The sequence below is a fragment of the Acromyrmex echinatior genome, chromosome 15 (genome assembly GCF_024713525.1).
Source record: "Acromyrmex echinatior isolate Ae372 chromosome 15, ASM2471352v2, whole genome shotgun sequence".
Taxonomy (NCBI): domain Eukaryota; kingdom Metazoa; phylum Arthropoda; class Insecta; order Hymenoptera; family Formicidae; genus Acromyrmex; species Acromyrmex echinatior.
This window is the reverse complement of record NC_141866.1, coordinates 8,986,474-9,010,966: the sequence shown is the minus strand read 5'-3', so window position 1 is coordinate 9,010,966 and position 24,493 is coordinate 8,986,474. Positions and strand designations below refer to the sequence as shown.

At 37.7% G+C, this 24,493-nt stretch overlaps 1 protein-coding gene across 3 annotated transcripts; it reads right to left on the bottom strand.

Annotated features, from left to right (window-relative positions):
* Positions 1-1,089: 1,089 nt before the first annotated feature.
* LOC105145655 (uncharacterized) lies at positions 1,090-24,425 on the bottom strand. 3 transcript variants are annotated; one of them, XM_011055371.2, is made up of 9 exons: positions 24,214-24,424; positions 10,677-10,934; positions 10,081-10,148; positions 9,279-9,408; positions 8,724-9,185; positions 7,777-7,968; positions 7,601-7,702; positions 7,261-7,476; positions 1,090-6,830 (listed from the first exon to the last, which is right to left on the bottom strand). In XM_011055371.2, exons 1-9 carry the CDS (start codon positions 24,241-24,243, stop codon positions 6,723-6,725), a joined length of 1,566 nt encoding a protein of 521 aa, XP_011053673.1. In that variant the 5' UTR covers positions 24,244-24,424; the 3' UTR covers positions 1,090-6,722. The 3 variants fall into 3 exon arrangements, with proteins under 3 accessions (XP_011053673.1, XP_011053674.1, XP_011053675.1); XM_011055372.2 differs by lacking the exon at positions 7,261-7,476 and having other exon boundaries at positions 24,214-24,425; XM_011055373.2 differs by lacking the exon at positions 10,677-10,934 and having other exon boundaries at positions 24,214-24,423.
* Positions 24,426-24,493: the final 68 nt, after the last annotated feature.

The following is a 24,493-nucleotide window of genomic DNA, read 5'->3' as shown; positions in this document are numbered from 1 at the left end:
AAGATAATTTTAAGATATCTTTCAATGTTCTTTGTGAAATATTTTGAAGATGATACTTCTTAAAAAATTCTTAAAATTATATCGTCGATTTTGCTTATTTGGGTAACTAAAAAAAAATATTGCAAAAATTGCAAAATGATAGAGGATTTTTCGACTTAGTTTTTTGTTATAGGAATAACACTGATTAGTGGACGTTATTTCAGATACACTCTGTATATTATAATATGCTTCTATTTTTCTGCATGCTTCTAATATTTTTTAAATTACTTTATTCGTATAAATTTATTTACACATACTATATTTTTTGGAGTGTAATCTCACTTTAAAGAGTGAAAACTGAATCAGTCTTAAAAAAGAATGGCTCAAATTTCAATCTTTAAGAGTAAAATTTCACTTTTTAGAGATTCACTTTAAAATTTAAAGCATAAAGTAAGATAGAACAAAATTGTTATATTTGTTGAATGGATTATCATACGTTTACAATTAATAAAGAAATTGTATTTAACGAGTTTAAAAATTATAACGTATATTGTGATTATTTTATTTTGTTCTTGCTTTGAACTTGACACATTTGTAATAATTCCCTCGTAATTATTTCGGTCGTAAGACAAGCGTTTTGTTATTCTTCATTACGATTTGCTTACGTATTTTTCCGTTTGTAATAAGAAAAAATTGATTGTGAAACAGATTTTACGTTATACATTATATTTCTTAAGTTCTTTCGCATCGAGAACAAGATTTCAAGGTAATGAAATTCATGTCGAATGGCGTAATCCTCATTCTTGTTGAATCCATTGTCAATAAAGTATAACTCTAGCTGTTGAATTCAGAGTGAAATTCATTTCCGTTGTTTCCTCGTAATTTTCGAAGAAGTGTAGTCTCCGTTCTCCATTCAAGGCTGAAGTAAACAGTTCCTCGATGACGTCATAGCTCGTTATGTGTCTTCGACCTTGGCCGAGGACAATGGTAAACGCCGTTGTTTCTCAGAGATTTCGCGAGCTGTCCTCTTAGGTGATTCTTATGAATAAATTCTCTTCGTCGTTCGCAACAGGAATGCGGAACGCGCGTGGAATAACAGTCGCAGAGATATTTTGTCTCGAATATATTTTTATTATACATACATTAATGAAAATATATACATGGTAGACTGCAGCTTCTCGAAGCAGCGAAGTGTCAATATAATTAGCTACAGTATTCGCGATTCTGTTTCACCTGATTTCTTTTTTTTTTTCATTTTTCTTTTCTTTTTCTTCTTTCTCGACGACATCCTCTCGATAGCCATCGAGATTGTCGGGAGGCACGTGTAGGCCGACACGTGTAGACCATGGATGCTGTTGTGTTGTACGCGAGAAATATTTTTTGGAGTTTTCGTTTATTTCTTAAAATTCATACAGCATAGACCTCCAGTGAATGTCCTAAAGACGTCCAGAAGGCGGTCCTAAAGATATTCTCGGAACGTCTTAAGGATATTCTTAGAATATGCTGAGGACGTTCCCAGAACATCCCTCAGATAAAGTATGCTGTGTGCCCAGCAAGTAAACTGACATTATTTGTCATCATTTTGATATGACGACAAATAACATCAGTTTGTTTGCTAGGCGGGAATAAATAGCTAATAACGGGCCGACCCGATCCGTTCCGAATCGTTCTCAGTATGTCGCGATTATTACGAGACTGATCGCGTCAATCCGTCGATACACGCAGCGGATACCGAGATACTTTCGCTGACTTCGATTAATATCTTTATCTCTTTCATGCTCTTTTTTCCTTTCTCACACATGCACCCTCTCGCCCTTTCATTCTTTACTCTCGCTCGCTCCTTTCTTTCTTCCTTCTTTCTTCTCATCCTATTCACAGCCTTCCTACTCAGACCCTAGTCAGCTTTCTCTCTTGCACAGCCAAACACTTGCACGATCACTCAGCGGCATCAACGCTTCGATCTCTTATCTTCTTAATTAACCGTTACAACACGATTCAACGGTGACAACTGCGGATTATTACAATTGATTAAACTGTAAGTGGCGATCATCGAAAGTGTGACGGTACTTCGTTCCCTCGTTCGCGAAAATTCAGACAGATTATCGCAAGTCTGAAGATCGTCCGAGCGAATCCCGCACATCCAAGTCAAAGGGATTCCCGACAAGGCTCTTCCGTCTCTCGCGGGCTGGTCGAAGTCGCAGGCTGACGCAACGCAATTAACCAACGGACATCCCGATTGACGACGGTTTATAGCGGCTAATGTAACGTCTCCGCGAATCTCCTCCGGCCGATTGTCGTTGACACACATTACGATCTGCCGATTCGCCCGGATGCCGCGCTGCATTTTGGTTCAGCCAAACATATCGTTCTACGTTAGCGTTACAATCTGTCGCGCGCGGGAAAGCTCGCGTTCGACACGACTACATGGATTAGCTTCGTAACATTTCAGGCACTGCGATTGACTTTGTATTTTGAGTTTAGCTCGTGCATCGGACGATGATCAACCGTGGGAATCATTGGCAAAACTCTCTCACTTCTCACTCGTTTCGAGGTAGTGAAGCTGAAGTTGAATGCTTTCCAGCAAGAGACATAGATGACACATAGTGAATCATTACATCTGAATTGTCTGCCGATGTTAAACAAAGATGAAATAATTACTGTGTAGTACTGTATACTGTGAGTGCGTTCCGCACTTAACGTCCGCAACGCTCGCGTCATTTCATCCTTGTTTGACATTCGATTACAATGAGAATGATGCTCGCGAGCGTTGCGGATGTTAAGTAGAACGCACCCTGTGTCTCTTGTTGAAAATCCATTAATTTGTCGTCATTTTGATGTCAAATAATGTCACCTTGCTACCTAGGGAACATAAATCTCATTCCTAGACGCTACTAATGCATTTCTACTAATGAAGATTAATTTTAAAATTACTTCAACTTACTCTTCATCTTTTTCTAATTCTAAGAACTAGAAAAAAATCAAGAAGTTGAACCAAGATTTAAGTTAATCTATATTGGTGGAAATGAGCATAAAAGATATGTCCTTTTCAACTAAACTATGCTTTTCTTATATAGTTCATCTTTCTTCTTTTTCTTTCCACATTGGAAAAAAAGAAGGTGCGAATAGTTCAGCTAAAAAAAACGGGTCTACTTGATTCATCTGATGCGAAAGAGTTTTGTCTTCTCTTTTCAGATTCAATTCACGCGGTTGAATCCCTCGAGTGATCATAAGGAACAATTCCTAAATAGCAAGCTCCGAAGTAGAATACAAAAATTATAAGGACATCATTATCATCTTTATTTGTCTCATCACCGACTTATAACTCAAGCAGAATAAAAAGTCATTATGACATCAAAGTGGCTCCAAAATTATTAAAAGATTATTAAAAGTTATTTCTCGATCAGTCACAATTAATCTTAACATCATTTTAACATTAGTTAATCGTGACTTGTTGCTGTGCTTAGATTTATTCAAGCAAAACACAAATCAAAATGATTGTTAAGAGTTACTTTTCCATTACAACAATACATTTCAACTTTATTTTGATGTATCATAATTTGTTCTGCTTTCACAATCCATGCAGCACAGAAGTTTGCAACAACATTGCCGCAACGCGTGCAATATTGCTGAAACGGTGCAATGTTACTAGAATAATCTGTGCTGTATAGGAAATAAAGCCATGACATCCTTTATGACATCTGTTATGATTGTGTTCTACCTGGGCTGGCATTATTTGTCATCATTTTGACGTCAAAGCGACATTAAAGGCATCATTTTGACGTCAAAATGACATAGCTTGCTACCTGGGTTCCGTTCGGAGAGGTCGGAAGGAAAGTGCAAACGCTCATATACCGAGATTCGCGAGAGATCGAAAAGCCTTGCGGATAGCGCGCGTGTTATATGTGTACGTGTGTATGTGTCCTGCATCATCGGCGGTTACGTCATGCGCGCGTATAATCGTACATCGCTTATAATTATTAACCTGACTTCGAACGACACGTTTACAATGATCACGTTATTCCACTAGGGATGACATGCAGCGTATAAAACATATCTTATCTATATATTTATTTACTGTTGTATTATATACTAGGTTGCCGCATCCGTTATTTCTGTTACACGCTATATACTTCATATATACGCGGTACGTCTCTTACACGCTACCAAAAGATTAACAATCGATACTTCGTATTTCTTTCTTCCCCCCTCCACCCCTTTTGCTTAACGCGACGACTTGCCGTGTATCGCGATATTAACCGGGTTTACGATTCACGAATCAAAGACAGAGGAAGGAAAAAAAACGAGGCGCGTTTCGCGTCTGACGGATATTGCACTTCGAAACTGGACCGCTTTTAAAAATTTCGCGCGTTGGTCTTCGACCAGCCATTAACGCGTTCAAAATGCGTCCACGGCTTCTTTAGTAAAAATCTGGCAAGGGTACGCTTCTAAAAATATAGCCAATGTACGTGTGTGCGCGCGCGCGCGCGCTCGCACGCGCGCATATGTATGTGTAGTGTCTTTTATATTCAAAATAAATTATGTCGATTCGAAACCCAAATCCGCCGTCAAGTTCCATCGCGAGAACTCTCGGAGATACTACGCTGTGGAATTTCTTCGTGTACAATCAAATTGGAAAATCGTAATCCACGTGTATAGGGGTTGCTCCGTCTTCCCGTGGTCCATTTCCCGGCCTCGGGGAAAGTCACGTTCGACATTTCACGTCTTCTTATGAAATTGCTCGTTCTCTCTTTCGCCGGCGCTCAACGCGACCGCGAAAGTTCGACGACAAATCGGCTGCTTCATCGAACAATACCATCATGATCCGAGATGTGACGACACCGATGTTACAATCGGGGCCTTTACAAGCACTCGGTCGGAGATTAAATGTCTTTTCTGTTTGTTTTGTTTGTTCCTCACCATCGGACACATCGTCACTGTAGTCACGGCGTATCCAGGATCAATTGGCGATGACCAAGATTGCGCGAAGATCCACCGCTCTTCGCGATACGTCCGTGGCTTCATGATACTGCCGCTATTCCGTTATTTTTTTTTTTTAAACCTAGGCTTAAAAAGTAAAAATGCCAGCGCCGTTCGCCGCCGGCTCGAAGTTAATCGGTTTAACACATTAACGCTTTGATTCGTTTTTCAGTCTGTGCTCTCCTAGTCCATGACAAGTTACAAAAAGAAAAAAAAAACAAAAAGAAAAACAAGATAATAAAACGGAGAATAGAAATAATAGAATAGATGTCCGGGCTGTCGAGGAGAAGTGGTGTTTACGTTTTACACGGGTACTCGAGGATACGATACACGGGCATAAATACCGTCTGCCCGCGAATCGATGTAAAATGCATCTCTCACGCGCCACCGCTATAGGCCGCGCTAGCGGCGGTGGAGTCTTCAAAGACGATATTCGAGCGTCCTCCTCCCATTCTCACTCTGTCTCGAGTGTCCACGATCACAAATATACGTCGAAATTTTCGTCGTTGAAAGTTGAAAGTTGTGCGCCTTTGATGCGACAAATTCCGCGACACGCGTTCGTCTTCATTTTTCTCTCTCTCTTCCTATTTTTTCTTCCTTTTTTTTCGTTTTCTTGTTTTAACGAAAGGAAAGAAATTCGTAGGTGTCGCTCGGTAATCACGATACGCGCGATTCGTTAATACTTTTTAAACAGACACCGAGAAGAAACACTTTCACCGTATTTTGTCGGTGCATATACGTCTACGTTATACGATAAACAATAATTAATATCCTAAATATTACGACGAGATTCGATTCGCGGTCGCTATACCGTGTTTTGTTTTTTTCTTTTTTTTTGCATCTTTTTTTTTCTCGTTTATCAATAGCATTATAGGCAGTGTTCGTTGAGAAACTGCTACGATTACACGTCGAGATTGTGTGTGAAATTCGACTTCTGGATACAATTGCACGCTTGACTCCGTTGCCCCTAAAACTACCGTTCTCTTCCACGTTTCATCGGTAGTGCGCGCGGGTGCTCATTAAGATATTTATAAGACATTTACGCGTATCTTAAAATAAGTATCTCGTGTTTATCGAGCAACGTAAATCGATAAACTTGCTCGCGTAGCGCTAGGAAAATACGCGTCCGAATGCTAATCAAAATAAGCTCGCTCGCTCTCGAATACGTCGTTCCGTATATATCGCGAGTGGCTCAGAAACGCTCGGGCACGTTCATTTCTCTCTGTGGACGAACGCTAAATGAAGATCATAGAAAACGATAATATCGCTAAAGGAAACCTGAGAATTTCTTTCCTTTACAGACTAACTTTCCGCACGCAATATAAACTGAGATAGTGGCGATGCACTTACTATCGAGATAACGGAGTACAAATAGAAATAATAATAATAATAATAATAATAAGTGTAGTAGTAACAGCGGTAGTAGTAGTAGTAATAGTAGTAATAGTAATAGCAGCAGCAGAGCAGCAGCAGCGGTCATAGTGGTAATTGCAGTAGTAGCATCTGTGTTGATGATGGTGACGTACTTCACTCGTTGCATGTGGAGCTTGAATCGATTTAACGATTTGCAATTGACAACGAGTCCCGTTCTCACTTATCAATGTGTGATGGGTAACCGGAGCGCTTCCTCCGATAATCACGAGAGAGAGAGAAAGAGAGAGGTCCCATAATCGCCGCAAGCAGCGACCACCGATAAAGGTCCACTAATCCCGTGGGTATATATATCGGACGATTTTTTACTTCGAAGTTAGGAGTTGAAGGCAAAATCACAGAATGACGCAGCACCGACAGTATCGTTGTCGCGAGGCTCCTGCGCTGGGTGGCGGAGTCGGCGGTGCAAAATACGCGTGCACTTTTAAGTTCGGTAGATGGGCCTAAAATAGCACAAATAACAAATTTAATATTCAATAATTGTAAATTAAGAGCGACAGATAATGACAAATTCTACCTCTAATCGTATACGATTACTAACTTTATTTCGTTCGTTGAAACAAACGGGAAAAAAAGCAAGTCTCTTAAAAGTATGTTACAGTGATCTATGATAATGTACCGTAAACCGCAGTAGTTCTTTACATATGCGATTCATTGTTAAGCGGAAAAAGCAGTATTAATTATAGTTCCCGTCGGACGGGATATCGTAATTACGCGGGATCGTTAGTTTTTGCGGAATGCGCGACTTGTAATATGATTGCGTGATACGCGCTTGGCTGTGCGCTAAATATAACGCTCCGTGGGAAATACAACCGGATTCCTTTTTCCGCATAACGCATGAATGTCGAAGAATAGAGTAAAACAGGACAATACTCTGAGTTTACGTATGCCCTCTCTGGTAATGTGTAGGCAGTCGTAAAGTTCGATACGCTCGAGATTGTGACAGGCCTGCATCAGATGGTTCAGACCGTTGTCCGAGATGTTCGGGCAGTTGTCCAGCTCTAAGACGGCTAGGTGTTCCGCCGCACATGGCGACAGCGCGATTTGTCTGAGGCCTTCGTCGGTGATCAACTCACAATGCGACAGGCTCTGCATTCGGAAATGGCAAAACTCTCGATAAAGGCGAGCGTTTTTGCGAATCGAGAAAATGCGCCGACACTGAACGTCATAAGCATCGCCTAACGCGAATGTTTCACATTAAATCGCTACTCACTAGTTTCTCCAATCTCGGACAACCCATCGCCAGATGAGTGAGGGTGGCGTCAGTGATTAAAAGGCACTCTTCCAGATCCATCTTCTCGAGCAGTTTGCAGTTCTGAAAGTCGAAAGTCGAATAGAATTACGCGGCTCGGTTGTTTACAGATTCAAACGGTTCGCCGATTAACTCACTCTCGCGAGGGCCTGAAAACCCGTATCCGTGAAATGGGTGCACGCGACGCACTCGAGTACATTGAGAAGTGGACAGTGTTGTGCCAGGCTAATCAACGTCGCGTCCGTTAAATTGGGGCAATTCGACAGGCAAACGTAATGCAGCCGTGGACACCGTTCGCTAAGTTCTCTGACTCCATCGTCCGTTATATTCTGTAATAAGAATTCCAAAGTGATTTTTACTTACTAACGCAATGCCTAGAAAATTTTTAATACTAAAAATACCGAACGGTCATTATTGATTATTTTTACTCTTTAGATTAATATTAAATATATTTTTTTGTGAGATAAGATTCTTTTTGATTTTTTATTTAATAATAGCCTTCGTATTGATTGAAATACTTAATACTAAATACTTTTTTCCATCACTCTTTCTTTATTTTCATACTAATTTATTCGCTTGATCTTTTTAGGGAATAAAGAAACGTTGGTATTTCTAATTTTAAGTCACAAAAATAGCTTATCCGAGATATATATTTATGAATCAAACTAAATATATTTTGGATAAATAATTTCTTTTTTTTCTATCGATCTATATCGATGAGATCTATTTGCTAACGAAATATATATAGACAATTTTTTTAATATTTTAATTTTTATTAATATTTAATATTTTCTTTTTCTTCCTTTATCTCGCTTTTTATCGAGAAATGAAAATCGTCAACGTCTCTACGCGAATGTGCGTTATTGAATCAAATTGTAAATATTATATTGTGCGCAATTTCTTTCTCAATTTTCTCAGTATGAAAAAAGACAAACTTTTATTTCAGCGATACGAGCCAGTCTTATCTTTACGAAGGAATACAACGATATCTCATTAACGACAAATCCGTCGCGCGACGACTGTCTAAGGCGCGAGACGCAATTGTTCGTAACACGCGGATTTACGGAGTCAATGAGATAAGTACCCTGCATTCATGTAGATTGATCGCTTCGAGATTAGGACAGTAGCGCGCTAAGCACATCACGGCCTTATCCGTTAGCTGGCGGCATCCCTTGCTTAGGAAGCTGCGGAGCTCCGGGCAGCCCTTTGCGAGCGCATCGACCCCGTTGTCGGTGAGTAGCTCACACCACGAGAGATTTATGTGAGTGAGCAGCGGGCAACCAGCCGCGAGATCCTTCAGGGACATGTCCGTTATCTCGGGGCAGGAGTCCAGATTCAGCCGCTGCAGCTTGGGGCAATGACTGCTGAGGGCCGCGCATGTCGCGTCCGAGATCCTCTTGCACTGACTCAAATTAAGCTCCTCGATATTAGGACATGACTGGGCTAGGGTACGCATTGAGTTGTTGCCGATGCTTTGGCATCCCTTGAGCGAGAGCTGCCTGAGGAATCCGCCACAACGCCTCGAGATATTTTCTATTACTGGTCCCTAAGCAACAAAGTCCCCCCCAGTCCGATTAATTGCGAGTCCATCTTTTAGATTCGTGAGGGACAATTTCTTTTTTTTTTTTTTTTTATTTACCTCCACGTCTCGTTGAAAATCGAAGAGATCGATCCTCTGCCAATTGGACCCATCGAGCGCCAATACGTTCCAGGCTTTGCTTACTTGGGCACAACGGCATAACGATACGACATCGAGGTACGAAAAAATTCTGTCAATTACAGAGATTTGTTAAAACGACTCGCATGTTATCGCATCTCGCGATTGCCTAACACTTTGCAAACGCAAGGAGGACAATATGGACTTAAGTTTTTCGCGAGGCGTGATAAAACATAACGTTTACGTTTTGTGTACAAATTTTACGTTACAAATCTTAGCATATAAGATGTCTGTCTCGCATACGAAAAGATTTTAAAGGGCTGTTGCCCATTTCTATGAATGTATAAGATTAACTTTAATCTTGGTTTAACTTACTTATCTTTTTTTAGTTCTAATACCCATTTCCACTCATGTAGACTGACTTTAATCTTGATTTGCTTTATTTTTTCGAGTTCCAATACCCATTTCCAATGTAGATTAACTTTAATCTCGCTTCAATTTACTTTTCATCTTTTTCTAGTTTTAAGAATAAGTTAAAGTTAATTTACATTGGTAGAAAAATAGACGTGTGTCTATTTCAAATACAAATACGGCAAATCTAATGCGTTAAGATAAAACGTTTAGAGATTAAAATCTATTCTAAACTATTGCAGAGTACAAGAGAGTGTCCCAAATTCCCATATCTCGCTCAATTGTCAAAACCGATAAATTTCACCGTCTCTTATCGCGACGGGAATGCCAGCAAATGCAGAGCGTATACGTTGCAATCAAACGTACGCCATACCTGAGTAGTAATTCTTTTGGCAGTTTCTTGTTAATCTGCGCCTCGTCATCGTGAAACACCCATGTTAGCTGCAACGAAAGACAGGTGATTAAATATGATCTGAGCACGACGTGAACCGGGCCGCGCTCGCATTATCGTTCGCATGTCCGACGACCGTTCACATGTCCATTTCTACCAATGTAGATTAATCTCGGGTTAATCAACTGTTTACCTTTTACTAGTGCTTAGAACTAGAAAAAGATAAAAAAAATAAATTAACTTTAATCTCGATTTAATTTACTCTATACTTTTTTCTAATACTTAGAACTTAGAAAGAATGATAAAAAGTAAGTTAAACCGAGATTAAAGTTAATCTGCATTGGATAGAAATGGACAACGGAGAGGAGTCGAACAATCCGTCTCTGTTGTACGCATACATTGGCGGGGATGAATGAAAGTACGGAGGAAGAAGGAAAAAGGGATTAGGAAGAGATACAGAGAGATGGGACGCAACGTTAGACATACGTTTTTTATAGCGGGAGAGAGGCGGCGTATGGTAAAGCTCTAGCATTGACATGCTCGGACAGAGATGGACAGAGATCTCTAGATTAACTAACCTGCATGTAGGATTGCTTCATGGTAGTGACAGGGTTGTGAGTATGCGATTGCGTGTAATAACCGCCCTGATGATGATAATGTTGTTGATGATGATGATGTTGGTGATAATGGTGATGATAGGATGGATGCTGCTGCTTCCACCATTGTCCACCGGTACCGCCGCTTCCTTTTTCCGTCTCCTCGACCAATACCGCTTGTATTGCTCCGACCCCTTGGCCCCCTCCTCCCACTCCTAACTGTTGGAGACTTACTTTTTTCTAAAAAAACATCCCAATACGTGTCATCTCCGTCGCGTTGACACCGTCACGCCGCGTAAATGCTTCGTGTACACGCGACAAACGGAATCGCGGCCTTCAGAGTAGCGTCCCCCCTCCCCCCTCCCCCTCCCCCCTTTCCGTTCTATACATTTCGAAATCGGAAGATTTCACACACAAGAATGAGCTCCGCAGCTCCGGTCCACGATTTATTCGCGAGATCCTACCTGGACCTCGTCAATAATGAATTCGTTGCTTTTAGATTCTCGATTTTCAATTTGCTTATCATACTATTATTACAACTTCTCTTTAATAATGCCGATCGTCCCAATTTTCTTATTCGCTTAATTTTACACTGACAATAACGTAATTTTATATTAATTACAACAGTTATATTACGGTCTCAAGTAATTCTTACATTTGCTAAATCGTAGAGACACCTACGACCTCGCCGTGTTCCAGATATATATACGTCGACTTCCTTTCGCACGTACTAATCACCAATTAATGATTCATCGTCGATCTCGATGTGAACAATAGCGTATGCAAAGTCGGAATTCAAATGATTGCGTTATTCTGATGTTGTTCTGACTGGAAAGTGATACTACTGTTAATTCGCAAGTAAACGCTGTTGTGTTCGAGCAAAAGCGAGCGATTTCCAATCGTAGTCATACACACATACATTCATACACACATCACTAGTGCAGTCTGTATTGTGCAAAAATTATTATTATATTACTACACGTAAAAGGGACTTAAAATGTACTCTAAATATTGTTATATATTCATTCGTGCAATCTCAATAATCGATGGATTTCTGCCAAATAATTTTCTTTTTCAGACAAACGATACTCTACGCCACTGAATCGCGATATCATCCTTTATTTAATTAATGTGGAATGCTTTTTGTCCGGCTATCCTCGTTTAATTCTCATCGAAAAGTTATCATATGACTGAAAGGGGGGAGGGGAGGAGGGGAGAGATGAGGGTGTTTCATTGATGTTATGACAAGTAATTCTTTTTTCTGCGGCTTCTTCACTCGACTCCGTGTCTCACTGCATTTTCAACGAGGAAAGCGCTCGCTCGCGAAATGCTTGATTATCAGGGAGTTAATAGAAGTGGAAACAAGCGGCGAAGAATGATGGCGCATGCAGAATAGTACAGTGCGCGGATCCACAAAACATTTTCAAGCGCAAGTTGCTCCCAAGTAAATCTCGAATGTTTTCTTTCCTTTTTACGACTTAAAGTTGTTTCATCTCGCGTAAAATGAAACAACTGTGTTTGTATGCGTGTGTCCGTGTATGCATGCGTATATGTATCTCCCCACATAACGAATACATTGTAAGGACAAATAAAAATTAATGAGTTGCTTGTACGTTTTTCTCATCTCTACCATGTACGTATACATGTCATATACAAGGTGTCCCAAAATTCATGACTCAAAATATAACCAGAAGATTCTCGAAAATGAAATAAAAATTTATTTATAAATTTGTTATTTCAAGTAGTAATTTTTGAGATAATAAAAGTTTAAATATAGCCAATTATGGACTACATTTAGATAGCTACCTGCCCATCAATCATGCATGTGATAATATTGATGAGCATACTTTAGCACAATTACTAGTACTCATATGTGTTTTAAGCATGAACTGTAATTAGTTATACTTAAACTTCTACTTCTTTGAGAAATTTTTGCTTAAAATAAACATTTACAAACTACTTTATTACTTATTATACTTTTTCGAGAACGTTTTCGCTATATTATTTTGAGTCATCAATTTTAGGACACTATATATATATATATATATATATATATATATATATATATATATATATATATATATAATATAGGGGATTAATTGGTGACAGAGTGATTTCAACTGTAAGAACTAAATAAGACTTGATGCTCCTGTAAATAAATCGAAAGAAGAAAAGAAATTCATATTCAAATCATAATATTAACGATAAAACTGATAATTTAAATAGTACAATTATATTTCATGGCAACTATTCGGCTGAAAATATTGTTAGAATACACATAACATTCATCTCACGTAAGACAATTTTTTACGACTTTACGTGAGATAGAAACAGAGAAACTGTCTCTTCACTTCCGATAGCTGCAAAAAGATGGCTTTTTTGCATATCTTTTTAACGTCAGTCGTATCATGTCGATGTATAATAAATCAATGAATTCGCTTACATTTGTGAGATACACATACACGAAAGCGCTCTATACATAACGAGAAAGCGTCTCATCTTATATAGTCTCTATATAGTCATAAGGATAAGTAATTGTTACAGATTGTAACGCAGGTCATAAAATTATAATTACCAATTATTATTTTTGTAAACGTTTATTTGTGCCAATTGGATGAAATAAAAATTTGCACCTTCAGTTTCCTTCGCAAATAGAAACTAAAGATGAGATACATAAATATGTCTACAAAGAATTTGGAATAGTATAAATTTGGAATACATTAATTATTATAAATATATTAATGAATAAATTTATTTGTTCGTATTAAATATTAATAAATAAATTGTAAATTTATTTGTTCATATTAAATATTAATAAATAATGTATTATTTATTTACAATATATATTTACAATTTGTGTTGTTTTCTAAAAATTTAGTGACTCGAATAAATTACGAATAATAAATCTTTTTTTCTTTTTCAATACAGCGAGATTCCTGCCGTCTGGATAAGGATACTTTGACAACACGTTCTTGTAAACTTTATAACAAAATTATTACGCCATGACGATACCTATAACATACAAAAAAAAATTAAACAAAAAGTTGTTTGAGTTATATGTAATTTCACAATATGACACTCCTCAAGCAAAAGATTATCTCATGCGAGTAATCATGGCTTATGTAAAACATTAGAAAATTTATCGAATAATTTTAGCAATTGCAGATTCTTGTCTCTAAGCCTCTCTCAATGTTAATAAAAATCCTCTATTTTCATGCAATTTTAAATCGTTAAATTTTCCAATGAGCCTGCACATTTAGCGATTCCTAATCAATAAGCCAACAATCTACGCATGCAAAAGGCATCTGCAGACGGCGTTAAATAGACAAATCTTGCAGAGTTTATGCGTCCATCGTTGAGATTAGAAATGATGAACTTGCCTGCGGATTTCGCGCTTGGTGCTCGCGTGCGAGGTAACGAGGGGTTTATTTTACTTCGGCCGCGAAATTGGGATACGTCCATTTCTTCATTGTATGCCGTCCTTGAAATAAAGGCTGGAAGCGCTTTTATCAATAATGGCCGTATGCATAGATCGCGAGGGCGAACTCTTCAAACTTCCATGTCTTATCGCATGAAGTATGCAAGCGCTGCATAAAATTGTACAGGATAACGAAGGCGGTTTGGCCATCGATGCGACGAAGATACGCTATTGCGTTTCGGCCTTACCGTAAAATATAAGCGTAGCCTCGTGAATAATTATGACTCGTGTAATCTGGAATCGTGCGCGGCGAACGAAATAACCAAAATAGCCAGGCACAAAAAGATCTAGTTTCTATTTTATATTCTAAATATATATATATTTTGTAATTTAAGCACTATATATTTTCTCTCCGTTTTCCTCCAAACGAATTTTATTTCTTCAAAGACCAAAAGTGATCGGAAGAAGTCTCAGAAATCAAAATGCCTCATTCTCAGACGGAGCTAATTTTATTTTAAATAAATTATTTTGTTACACACACACATATATATATATATTGATAGAAAGTATCTAAATGGTCTATCGCGACAGGTTTAATGATCACACAACGATTGGTGTCAGATCTAAAAATAACGATACGTAATGTATCGAGAAAGGTAACGTAGAGACAACGATATACTTATTGCTGATCGGCCATACTCAAGATTAGACAGCCTTTGTGACTGCGATATGCAGTGTCAACAAGACAATACATGCGCACGTCGACTTCAAATGCGTTATCGTTAACCGCGAAATTTCCTGCTGAAGATTAAAGCGTATTTGCAAATTCCTATGTGCGCGCAAATTAATATCCAACTTTATTATTCCTCAACTTGAGATATCATTACTAATAAATATTTCGCGTTTCATTACGCCTTTACGTATTCGTTCTACCAAAGGCTCAAAGATCGTTTTTAACTACAAGATTCAACAGCCCGTTCTCCTTTTGGCCCGTCTTACTATTTCTCCGAATTTCATTCGGTACGTGCGCGATGGCGCGGATCCGCCAGGGCGGGCTCAAAAGCGGCAAAATAAGCGGTCATCGATTCGGCATTCGCCTTAAATACACACAGCCGCCACTGTGCAACGTAACATATGCGCCGCGACGTGTGCTAAAACGCGGAAGACAAATAGCGGCGCGCGGGGGATCGTACACCCATAAACAAAGTGCGCAAATTGCGACGCGACGCGACGCGACGCGACGCGACGTGATGGCGACGTCGGAGGGAGAGCGAGGACCCCAGCGCGACGTCGCCGGTTCCGATACGATTGCCTTCTATTATATTCCTTATCTCTATCAGGGAGACTCGTGAACGGACGATATCACGACCGCGAACGCGAGAGATCAATGTGGCCGTCAAGAATCTCCGCTTCACGATCGGGAGAAAAAAAAAAGAAACAAGGACAGGCAATAAAAGAGTCGCTGGCAACTCAATAATAATAAAAAGAGATAAAAAAATAATTCTCATCTTTAGGATTCCATTTGATTTCATTTAACGACATTATTCGAATTGAGAATTTCGATTTAAATTAGAAAATAGATCCCTATAAATACGTTCCTCTAAAAAAAAAAAAAAATTGAAGCTAGATATTATTGAATTTCGATTAATTTTATTTTAATATTCATTTCATACTTTTTAAACATTCTTTTGTTTATATTCGTATTACGTGGCATCTTTGCAAGAAAAGTGACACGAATTAAAAATATATGTGTTCAGCAGAGAGGAAAGAATTGCGTATTTTTAAATTAATTATATATTTTATAGCTGTGTTATTAGATATCAAAGGAGTATAATTCAATCCCTTGAGTTAAATAACATTTTGTTATTTTTAACTTCCATGTATGTCAAATCTAAATCAATTAATTTCTGTAATTTATGATTTCAAAGTAAACAACATCCATATTAACGTATATAGTTAGTAAATAACGAAAATTTCAGTCTAATTTAACATATTCTTGAATTAAATTGTTTGCAAATTCCATTTAATTAAATTAACGATTATATATAAAAGCAGTGGCGACTTATAAACATGATTAAAAGTAACTCAAATTGGATGTAATTTGACATATGAATTTAACAGCATTTAAACATAAGTTAACTAAAGCTAATCTAGAACTAGAGCAATTGTTTGTTTCAAGTTTAGACGTAATGTAAATATTAATTTTATTTCAACTTTAGAAGTAATGTAGATATTAATTTTGTTGTGGTGTTATGTTAGAATTAATTTCTCTAAAAACTATTTCCATTTTGATTGTCATTTTGTTTGCTTTTAATTTTTTTTTACTTTCAATTTGAATTCAACTTGCATCAATTTTCCTAATTGAAAGTCGATGTACTTAGAATACAATCCGCACATAATACAAAATCCGAAAAATTTCGACTTGTGTCACATTTCTTGTGGAAGTGCGATATTATTTTTCTTATTGCGTTATTACAGTGAGTGCAAAAAGTATTCGGACAGGAGAAATATCTCTTAAGTAATTCTTATTTTTAGAAAAGCAAATATAGCATTACTAACAAAAAATAAAATAAATATTATATATTTCTCAAAATTATTTCACCTAAAAAAAGGTGTAATAATTAAAATATATTATGTTATTACACCTCTTTTATATAATTAAATATTATTAATAAGCAAAAATAAAAAATGATATTATTGGACGCACAAAAAGTATTCGTACAGTCGAGAAATTTATAGCGTTTTTCATTGGCAGAATTAGCGCGCATTTAGTGCACATTAAAACTGTAATACACTATTCTAATTTAAATGTAAAAGTGAGATATCCCAATAAAATGTATTGAATATTTCGCAATTTAATTCGTTTCTATTAATTTTTATTAAACGTACATCTTTATGTCGATTTGTGTACAACGGTTTTAAAGTGCCCTGAGTGCGCATTAGTTCTGCCAATGAAAAACGCCATTATAGTTTCTAGACACAACTGTTCTTTTGTGAAGGTTATATTAGGACAGATTGTCATTGTTAATAAATTTCCAATTAATGTTTACATATTCTACTCTCTAAATCTCGTGCAGTGAAATTTCACTCGAAGAGACTGAAAATTTAGTCTGTCTTGAAAAGAGTGAAAATACGGCCATTCTTGTTCAAGAGTGGTAGATTTTCATTCTTTTTAGAGTGAGATTTACTCTTTTGAAATGAGATTCAGTCCAAAGGAGTGAAATCTCAATCCCTTTTTTGGAGTGTAATAGTAGCAGAGTAGATGGCCATGCGTTTTCATTCTTTTTTTTCAAGACAGACTAAATTTTCAATTTCTTTGAGTGAGATTTCACTCCGCGAGATTTAGAGAGTATAAATAAAACTTTTTTTAAATAAAAACCTCCCATATACGGATACTTTTTGTATTCACTGTATAAGTTCAATAATTATAGAACGACCCTTTTTCTTTTTCTTTTTTTTATTGCCCGAGTTCGTTGCCGAGTTTTCGACAAACTCCATTGTATGCATCCAGAGCACGATGCAACACGTCGCGCGCGTCCTGCAACTTCTGTTTACGGGTCCATCTGCGACCATCCTCGCCATACGATCTTCACAAAATCCCGTTCGAGCGATACCTCCGTAATACGCCACGCTACCCAATCCTGTCCGTGGATTACTTGATCGAAATCGGGAATCTGACACGGTTTCGGGGAAAAAAATGCACCGATATTTATCTGCATCGATCAGAAAATGCATCGCCCCCTTTCAGATATTCGAGCAGCTCCGTTTCTTGTTACAGGATTTCGTTGCGGAATTTTAGATGCAATGAAACTATGCAGACTATCCGGCGTGAAAAGTTAGAAACAGTGCACGAGTGAAACAGTCGTCTTTGAGTGGAAATGCCTCGGACAAATTTAAAATTTCACTATTGTGTAATATTTTTAAATAGAAATTAATTCACGGATCACTGTTATTATGTTAAAACTTTCGATTCCCTTTAAATACATATATTATTTAGGTTTCTATTTCTTACATATCGCTTATTTGCTATAATAATGACATAATTCAAGAATTGTTACTTTTTAGTTAATTGCGAAAGAATAATAAAAACATTTAAAAAAAGAATATATTTTAATTTATCTACAATTAAATATTACATCAAAATTGCATTTAGAAGAAATTGCATTCAAAATATTCAAATATATTTTCTAGAAAATTTTGTTTTCTAAGTTGTGTAACAAATTGTGTAACAAATCCTTGTTATAACAAATAAGCGATATAACTCATTGTGATATCATATAAGTGTTGATATTTTAGGTATCTCTCGCAACTTATTTGTATGATATCAGTTATATAAAACGAATCACACCAAAAATTGCAAACAAATTATCAATAACATAAAAATAAATTATACAAAAAAATCACAATCATAAAAATAACATTATATCATTTCTAATTTACACATTTACAAAGCACATATACGCATACATACTCACGCATCCTTTTTGCAAAATACTAAACAAGAAGATTAAATAAAAATTCTGCAAATCGATTCTACCTACCAAATTAATTAAAATCGACAATAAAGGGAAAAAAGAAACCTTAAACGAATATTTACAGTTCATGAGATAATAGATAGAAAACAGGATTTTGTTGAAGTATCACGTATGCTAACAATAATTTTGTTGGATCATTAAAATATTATAATTACATAGGCAATTCGAGCATGATAAACAATGTTTAAAGAGTTTCGAAATTTTAGCAATCAGTTTGAGTGCTTCATAATTATTTTAATGATCCAACGAAATTATTTTCAGATCTGTACACTGTTAAATTCATGTCAAATTATATCCAATTTGAGTGATTTATAATTTATTAATATATAATCATTTCTATAGCTCCATTGCTTCTACTCAATATATCATTAATTTAACTAAAACAGTAAAGTTAAACAATTTAACTCAAGAAAATGTATTAAATTAAATTAAATTAATTTTATTATTAAGTGCAAACATTAATACGGATTGTTTACTTTAAAATAGATTGATTTATATTTTGACATACGTAGAAATTAAAAATAATATAATGGTATTTAACTCAAGAATTTCAGTTACCATTGTTCCTTTAATATCTAACAGTATATCTAGCTAAATTTTTAGATATCTACAAAACTGTTTTTTTAAATACAGATTCGAAACAAAACGTATGTACAGCTCACTCGTACGATCTCCTTCGCGTTGCATCGCACATCGTTGATATGCCGTTACGGCTTCTTGCTCTCGCGAAAAATCGCATCGCCCGTCACGAGGAAGCGCGCCGGCGAGGTGCCTAGGCAGGTTTATCTTAGAAAGTACTCCAACATATCTATAGAATCCGTTGGTTAATAATAAACCACGATAAAAACATTGTGGAATAACGAATATCTCTCGAGATATTTCTGAGAAAATTGGCACCTGTCCTGATTCGTCTACAATAGTAAACAGTGATTTGTAAGCGAGAAAATTGAGAAATTTTCAAGCACTATTTCATTTTAGAAGCACTCGACGGAGCAGTACTCAAGATATTTCGATCAGAATCGGATATACGGCGCGGAAGGGAGGAGGGGGGTGAGATAGTAAGGCGAGATAGCAAGAAATGGTAAGAAATGTGTCACTTTTATGTGAACAGCTGGGACAGTCGAGGCGCGCTAATACGAACGGTCGTAATGAAATACAATGTATCGCTGATATATTGTATTTGTTCAATTTTCTGAAAAGAAGTAAGAGATTGCTCGACACCGCGAAATCTCAGGTCGCCGACGTGTCGACGGCCGAGAGAGGATCGTTCGTGACGGGCGACACGCGTCGATGCGCCCGCATCCTCCTCCTCCTCTTCGTGGAATCGCGAGCGCGTGTTGCTAGGAAATTAGATTGCGAATTGCGAACGATTGCATTTTGGCGTTTGGATATATCTCACGAGCGATTATCAGCGAACGATAAACCGCGCGTCTAAGCACCGGATATGCATGAGAAAAAGCAGCGGAATAAAAAAAAAAAGCGAAAGACGGACGCAGCGCGATTCCTCGAGATTTGTGATTCAATGCCGAAGCGACCTATGTCCATTTCTGCGGATATATGCAGATTAAATTTAATCTCAGTTTAATTTACTCTTTCTTTTCCTAATGGTCAGAATTAGAAAAGGATAAAAAGTAAGTTAAACCGAGATTAAAATTATTGCGTAATATTGAATAACGGTTTTGCCGAAGAAATCTAAATACAGAGCTGAAAATATAATTTTGTTGGACTATCAAAATACAATAATTATATATGTAGGACATTCAAATTAGTTGCCACGCTTAGGGAAAAAGACAGTGGCGGAAGTTACAAAGATGATAATTATGCAAGTATGATGTGTAGAATTAATGTACATATATTGTTGAATAAATTATTTTGTAGCTATTACACTTACAAAATAGTTTATTCAATAGTTTATTCAATAGGTTATTCAACATTCATAAAACTTGTATGTTGTTACCTTTATATAATTGCTACCACTAAGTATGTCCTTTTTCCTGGTATATATAATAGTAATCAATTTAAGCGTCCGAAAAATATTTTGTCCATAAAATATTTTATTATTTTAACACAATTACTAACACAATTATTTCTATAGTCCAACAAAATTATTGTCAAGTCTATATTTAACTGTATCATCACTACGTTTTTCAATAAGAATGTCAAAACTTTTGGCAACACTGGCTTATTATAATATATTTGAATTTTTACATTATTATTTTGATGATTTAACAAAATTATTTTCAGATCTATATCTACCTAAATTTTTAGATATTTTTAGCAAACTCTTCTTTCCAGATAAAATCTAAAAAGCGAACTTTCTGATTTAACGGTATTTTAATTCGAAAGTTAAGAGATTAGTTACAAGATTTAGTATTGACGAGATAGCGTGTGTAAGAGGTGAACAAATCGCAAAAAATAATCATCTCTCCTCGATATTTTTGCTCGGAGAAAATACTCTTTGAAATTTATAAGGAATAATGTTACATATGTCTACTTTCTGCCAATTCTAGGACGCCCTGCATGGATCTGTTCCTTTTAGCTGCGCTCTGTACAATTTCCTGCAAATTTGATCCTTTCCTTTTTCTCTCACAAAGTCTGAACACGTACAAGTTTTTGTTTTGTGTACAAAAAGCACGGCAGAGTAAAGTTAAAAAGAGTCATATCAAGCGTGAAGGGAACCAATGTTGACGAAGAAAGCAGTGCTGCGTGAGAGAAAAGAAGACAGAACGGGAGACAAAGAGGTATGATAAATCAATTCGTGAAAAAAAACATTACAGATTACCATCGATTAAAGGGGATTTAATAAAAAAAAATCTAATCTCACAGTCTGACGAATATACGCGAATACGCAATCCCATGGACCGAATTGCAAATCCTCCACGCCAAACATTTTCATATTTTAATTATTTATACGCTCTTACATGCGCGTTGGAGTTCGTAAGGTTCGACATGTAGCTGCTGACAAGACCCGTGTGCATGCCAATAACTCCGCAATTTACAACTCATGAATGAAGTAATAAAAATAGCAGAGTCGCAGAAACGGATTACATTTGCCGCAATAACACAGCGCGATGTCGAAGCGTCGCGACGCGCGTCTTTAGTCGAAGGCTGGCAAATAGAGGCGAAACAATAAAGGAGGATTTGTCAAAAGTGTTCTTCGGCAAAAAATACATCTATTGTGTATTAGCGCGTATATACGACACGGATTCTTTTTTATAACAGTTATGATACAGAGTGATGAACGTGTTAATCATACACACATACACACATACACACAACACATACACACACACACACACACACACACACACACACACACAGACGTCAATTTAATAAATCTTTTTTTAAGATGTAAATTATTCCTAAATTATTGATATTGTACTTTTTATTACTGAGAAATTAATCCGACAAACCGGCGGAGCGTCTCACAATTATGAAAGATAGTAATGATAAATTAAGCGTATAATATCCGTACTATTTGAATATCCAATAAAGACCCCAACAACGCGTTATCAACGTATCATAGTAAATTATCTAATCCAAACAATAAGATAGGAAAGTAATAAAAAAAACATAAGATTTATTACACTATTCTTGTTATTAACACATCAAGCGTAATATTCAATCGTAAGAGCGTAATTCCAGATATATAAAAAATGTTAAGGATGTATTTACACATATTTTTTAACTAGATATAAAAAAATTATTTAAAAATTATTTATGTGTTTGAAAGCAATTCAAAGAGCTTAACGGCAATTTAGAATGCCTGAATAAAAAAACTATTTCAATAAGAAAATATATTTTTAAAAATAAAGATAAAATTAGAAAATTTTCATTTAAATTATAAAATTGTATTTTTAAAAATAAATATTGAACCTCTTATTGAATCGTTTCGTACACTCTAAAAAGTATCGGTGTGAATTTAACACCGCGGGTTTTAAATCTATCATACGATAATGATGTTAATAGAAACATTAAGGATTACAAATTTACTCTACGTTATAATATTAATATTAACACTAAGAATCAACAGTAAAAATTATATACACATTGCATAATATTATAAATATTAATATTTATATTTGTATATATAAAAATTTTATATATATAAAAATATATATATTTGTTTTATACGGAAAATATTTCCAATTCTAGTCCCTTTCTGTAGAGAGACTACAACGCCTGATATATCCTTAAAGCAAAAACTGAATATAAGATATAAAAATATATACCTCCCACAAACACACACACACACACACGCAAGCGCATACATCCATGAATTACTCAGATATCTGTTGGAAGACAGCGAGGTGAAATGCTACGGAAACATGGTTCATTCACAGCTTCTTACTTATCACGCTTGCAGACACACGTTCTCGTCAAAAGCACGGCCACGCGCGTGCTCGCCCGCTTGTTTATGCGTTCGCGATACGCGCGCGCGTCTCCACGGCTATACCATCGGCGACGACGATGACGACGACGTCGACATCGTCGCGACGCTGAGAGAGAGAGAGAGAGAGAGAGAGAGAGAGAGAGAGACGCAAACGCGCGCGCAAAACGGAGTAACGTTGCGGAGTACCGTCTATCCAACGAGAACGTTGCATTCACAGCGTCGTCGAGCAACAACGAGCTCATTGACATTTCGCTGGCGCGCTCGAACGTCGTCGTTGTCGTCATCTTCATCGTCAGGGTTCGTTTCTATGCGCCAGAGAGCGCGGAGAGATTTTTGCGCGTCGTCGTCGTCGTCGTGTCGTCGTGTCGTCGTTGTCGTCGTCGTCGCTGCTCGGACGCCGCCGAAGCGAAGAACAAAGAGGATAGTAGCCAGGGCGCGGGGGAGGGGGAGGCGTGCATTTAACAACGAGAACGCACCGCTGGCGACGTAGCCACCGCTGGCGACCGCGAGAGCGAGAAAGAGGGAGAGAGGGAGGGGGGAGAAAGAGAGAGAGAGAACGAGAGGCGGAGTACGAAAGAGAGAAGCGAAGAAAGAAAGAAAGAAAGAAAGAAAGAAAGAAAGAAAGAAAGAAAGAAAGAAAGGAAGGAAGGAAGGAAGGACGGAAGGAAAGAGGAAAGACAGGACAAAGAACGGAGCTCTGGATGGCTGGTTGATTGGTTGACTACAGCTAGGCCAGCTAACTAAGCTCGCTTATTGCACGATTGTCTTGGTTGGTCGATGAGAATATATACGTCACACATATGAAAAAGGTCTCGCAGAATGACAGCATGTTGCCAGCCAGCCAGCCAGCCAATCATCCAGCTATCCAGTCACAATAACGAGAGAATGCCCTGGCGCAATGACGCCTTCACACTGTCGTCGTCCTTGTCGTAGGTCATAATCGTCGTCTTGGTCACGATGAGGACGCGAAACGGCGGCGACGAGGACGCCCGTGGTGGCCGCCGCGCTTCGCGGAGGCCAGGGGAGCGAATCAGCTGTTCGCCTCGGCAATGACAACATTGAACACGCACGACCCCCCCGAACTGTGTGTGGCAGCACTTCGACGCGCGTTTCCGCGATCGCGTTTCACAGGGTCCGCGTTGGGCCGATGTAGCATCCGTACGGTTGACTTACCTCGAGCCTGGTGCGCCCGGAGTGTATCATCCTTTTGCGTCGCGTTATTTTGCAAAACTTCCGGGAGTATACCCGCACGGTGCAGTCGCGAAAAAAAAAACCGTCGCGCGGTTGAGCGAGTCGCTACGTTTCGCGAGAGAAATGGCCGAGTCTACTGAATGCTCGACGTGCAATCAGATAGAGGGACGGAGGGGTACTGCCACTGGACGGTGCGCCGCCGCTTTCCGTCGGCGCTGTCGCGGGCCGTACAGTTGATTGGCCGGCAGCGGCCGACTTGACG

Bases quoted from the DNA above. Each gene is read 5' to 3' on its own strand.
- LOC105145655 (XM_011055371.2), bottom strand. From the start codon at position 24,243: ATGATACACTCCGGGCGCACCAGGCTCGAG. The intron at 10,149-10,676 runs GTTAGTTAATCT...CTTTCGTTGCAG, and splicing joins TGAAGCAATCCTACATGCAG to CTAACATGGGTGTTTCACGA. The intron at 7,703-7,776 runs GTGAGTTAATCG...TTCGACTTTCAG, and splicing joins GTTTTCAGGCCCTCGCGAGA to AACTGCAAACTGCTCGAGAA.